Source organism: Gavialis gangeticus, unplaced genomic scaffold (assembly GCF_001723915.1).
Source record: "Gavialis gangeticus isolate Ggan-Ray unplaced genomic scaffold, GavGan_comp1, whole genome shotgun sequence".
NCBI classification, from domain to species: Eukaryota; Metazoa; Chordata; order Crocodylia; family Gavialidae; genus Gavialis; species Gavialis gangeticus.
In genome coordinates this window covers 73,482,589-73,485,718 of record NW_017729022.1, presented here as the reverse complement: position 1 = coordinate 73,485,718, position 3,130 = coordinate 73,482,589, and the positions used below count along the sequence as shown (strand labels likewise).

General features: G+C 45.7%; 1 protein-coding gene across 1 annotated transcript in view; it reads left to right on the top strand.

The window, feature by feature from the left end:
* TBXAS1 (thromboxane A synthase 1) overlaps window positions 1-3,130 on the top strand; it is a 554,439-nt gene that overhangs the window by 320,420 nt on the left and 230,889 nt on the right. Inside the window, exon 9 of the mRNA XM_019515381.1 lies at window positions 1,068-1,198. Within this exon, the coding sequence (XP_019370926.1) occupies window positions 1,068-1,198 (131 nt within the window). The remainder of the gene's footprint in view (window positions 1-1,067; window positions 1,199-3,130) is intronic.

Here is a 3,130-nt window from a genome sequence, read left to right as displayed (position 1 = left end):
TAGACCCCCTCAAGTAGTGTTCAGTAATGCAGTGTAAAAAAATTCTGAGCCTTTTGATCCTTGGCTAGATGACAAATTTTACCAGAGCTCTCACTAGGGGAGCTTTCCCATTTAAGTGTTATGTATTCACAGAGTCTGACACTTAAATCTGTCCCCGCTGAAGTCCATTGGAGTTTTGTCATGGACTTCAGAGGGGCCATGGCTTCATGCCCACCATCAGTAAGGCCTTAATAAGAAGAGTCCTCCAATAAAGAGTTTCTGAATAGTGTAGGTTGCTTTTTTCTGGAAGCAGTTGGTCTTCAGTATCATCTTTACCACTGGTGGGCCTGTATATTCTCTGCATTGCAGCAGTTTGTTGGCTTGCAGAACTACTTCTCAGGAGTGTTGTGATGGATTAATCACTGTCTACAGAACTGTTTTAAGATGTTCATAGTGCACTGTGATGATAGTCCAGCAGGGAGCTCTTTGATAACCTTGTGGTAATGGTTCACCAGCCACAGTACTTGAGGTTTCTAGTTGCTATATATAAATATCAAGGACAGGAGTCTCCCTTTTGGCCTTCTGTAAATTTTCATGATATTGTACCTCAAGGTTCTCTGTTTTGATCTCTTCTGTAAAAGGCTGGATACAGGGTGACTGAAGTAGTGAACAAGCATCCTAAGATTGGACTAAGAGCTAGACACGGGAGGAAGATAACTATCTATTTGAATCCATGGTCCTAATCTATATTCGGCAAGGCTTGTTATAAGACTTTTTTTTTTAATTCTCAACTTAAATTATCTGCGTAGGGAGGAAAATGTTTTCTCCTTTCTGTGATGGTTACAAGTCATGAAGTTGCACTGAATTGCAGTACCACAGGCCAAAGCTACAAACTGGGGCAAACTGTAGGTGGCATGTGATCAGAAGAGATTCCTGGCCAATAGTTCAGTATCTGCTCAAAATGGATGACTGAGACAGAAGAAATGAGTAGCATAAAACTAAAATGACAGCTTAGATGTAGGTGGATTGGAGAAGAGATGAGTTCCTACATGCAACTTAATTGTTCTCTTTTTAAAAATCTCATACAGTTGCATTCCCTTTTATAATGGTCCCACTGATCCGGATTTTACCGAACAAGAAACGAGATGAAATTAATAGATTTTTTATCAAAGCCATAAAGAACATGATTGCCGTGAGAGACCAGCAAGATGTACATGAGGTAAGGCCATCTTTATGATAAATGCAAAAATAAGTGAATGATCTTTGGTAAAGTCGGAACTAACATGAACTTTGCTCAAAAGGGCAAACTCAGCCTGAATCAGGCAATTTGGTGATTTTTGTTTGTTGGCTTGTTTTGCTGTATACTGGGGTGAAGCTGAATTACTAATATTCCACAAGAAAGGCAACTTTCTGGTATTTCTGCCCTAATTAAGACAAAGAAGTACTGAAACACAAGGAACTTAATTGCTTGCACTCTGCCCTCTTCATTGTCGGCAAGGGGACAGAGTGCTGGCCTCAGTGAGGGGGCGTAAAATTCTGGGGTGCAGAGAGTAGGGTTGCAGAGGGTGACCTGAACAGCTGTAGAGGTTTGGTGCAGAGTAGGGTTGCAGGGGCAACCTCAAGGGCGGCACTGGGGGCATGCAAAGTAGGGCCGCAAGGACAACCTGAAGGTCTGTGAACAGGCCAGCCCCACAAGTAATTCAGGGAGTGGGCCCCAGTGAGGGGGCATGAGTGAGTGAGTCCCTGCAAGAGGGCGGAAGAATTGAACCCTAGTAGGCCCTCTGACCATTGGTGATGAGATTGGTGGTGCACCCCCTAAGAGAGGTGTCACCAATGCTGCCGGTGGCACCTGCAGGCGGTCACCACTCACTGACCCCACCCCCCCTGCCGCCAGCACCACCAGCAGCAGCTTTGGGAGCTCCCTGCTTATTGCTGCCATGCAACTGCTGCCGTCACCTGTAAGCAGTCGCCGTGCTTCCCCAGGCTCCGGGGGCACACGTCATGAATGCCTCAGACATTGTGAGGCTGACTTTTGGGTCAAAGGGAGACCCCAGTAAGTCTTTAGATGCTTTGAAGCTGAGTATGGGTCAGAGGTTAAGAACTTTGGATGCCATCTGCAAGGCATGGAACACGGTATAAGGAAGGTCGGCATCAGGGCACTTATTCGGCAGCCTCCCATATTTACAACAGCTAATTTAACAGCAAGTCATGGCAGGTGAATGAGGGCAGACTGCCATGACTGGTGGACTGGTACGGTGACTCGCCATGTGTCAACCCCCTGTTACAAGGGTACATGATGGAAGAACACCATGCAGCCCAGGGTCAGTGTACATTGGCTGAGCCCTCCAGTCTCGCTAAAGTTCTAGTCAGCAGTGGCCAGCATGTATGAGAAAATGAATAAACTAATTTAACTTCAATAATAATATCTGTGTCTACTTCAGGCCTTGTCTTGGCCCAGCAGCATATCTCAGATGCCTTTCTTCAGGCAGTTGGGACTCTTCAGGGCTTACCTTTGCTATGAGCCCAGTCTGAGTGGGCTGGTCCATCCTGGGCAAAGCCCTTCTGGTAATCTGGGGCCACAGGTATTACAACCCCCCCATTCCCTGACATGATTTTAATTTCTGAAGGAAAGATGCTTCCTTTTCCCGTGTTGTTTGACTTTAATGTACAGTGTTGGAACATGCATCTTCTCTTAGCCAGGTGTTCATATTGAAATACGGGAGGTGCCACACTCCTTGAATCTGAGTGACATCAGCTGAACAGCTGGAAAGGGAACCTCACATGGAAACCAAACACCCCTCTCCTGGGATGACAGCATATACAAGAGCAGGTCCTCCCAGACATCCCCATCAAATAGTCATCTCCATTTGCCACCTTTAAGTGGAAAACTGAATTTCACCCTAGCCTGAAGTATGTCAGTGGTGCATTTAAAATACAGACCTGTTTTCAGGGGTATTTCAGTTCTTGACTTTGTTTCATGTTCTACTCCTTTTGCTGCTGTGCTGCCTGCTCTGTCTCATTTTTATATTTGCTGTGTTTTTGACTTGCTCTTTTTTGTCTCCTCTCCCCTAACCATAACTCACAGATCTAACACCGCTTGCCTTTATCCCCTCTTTCTGTTGTTTCCTTTTGCTTCCCCCTTCTCTCCCCC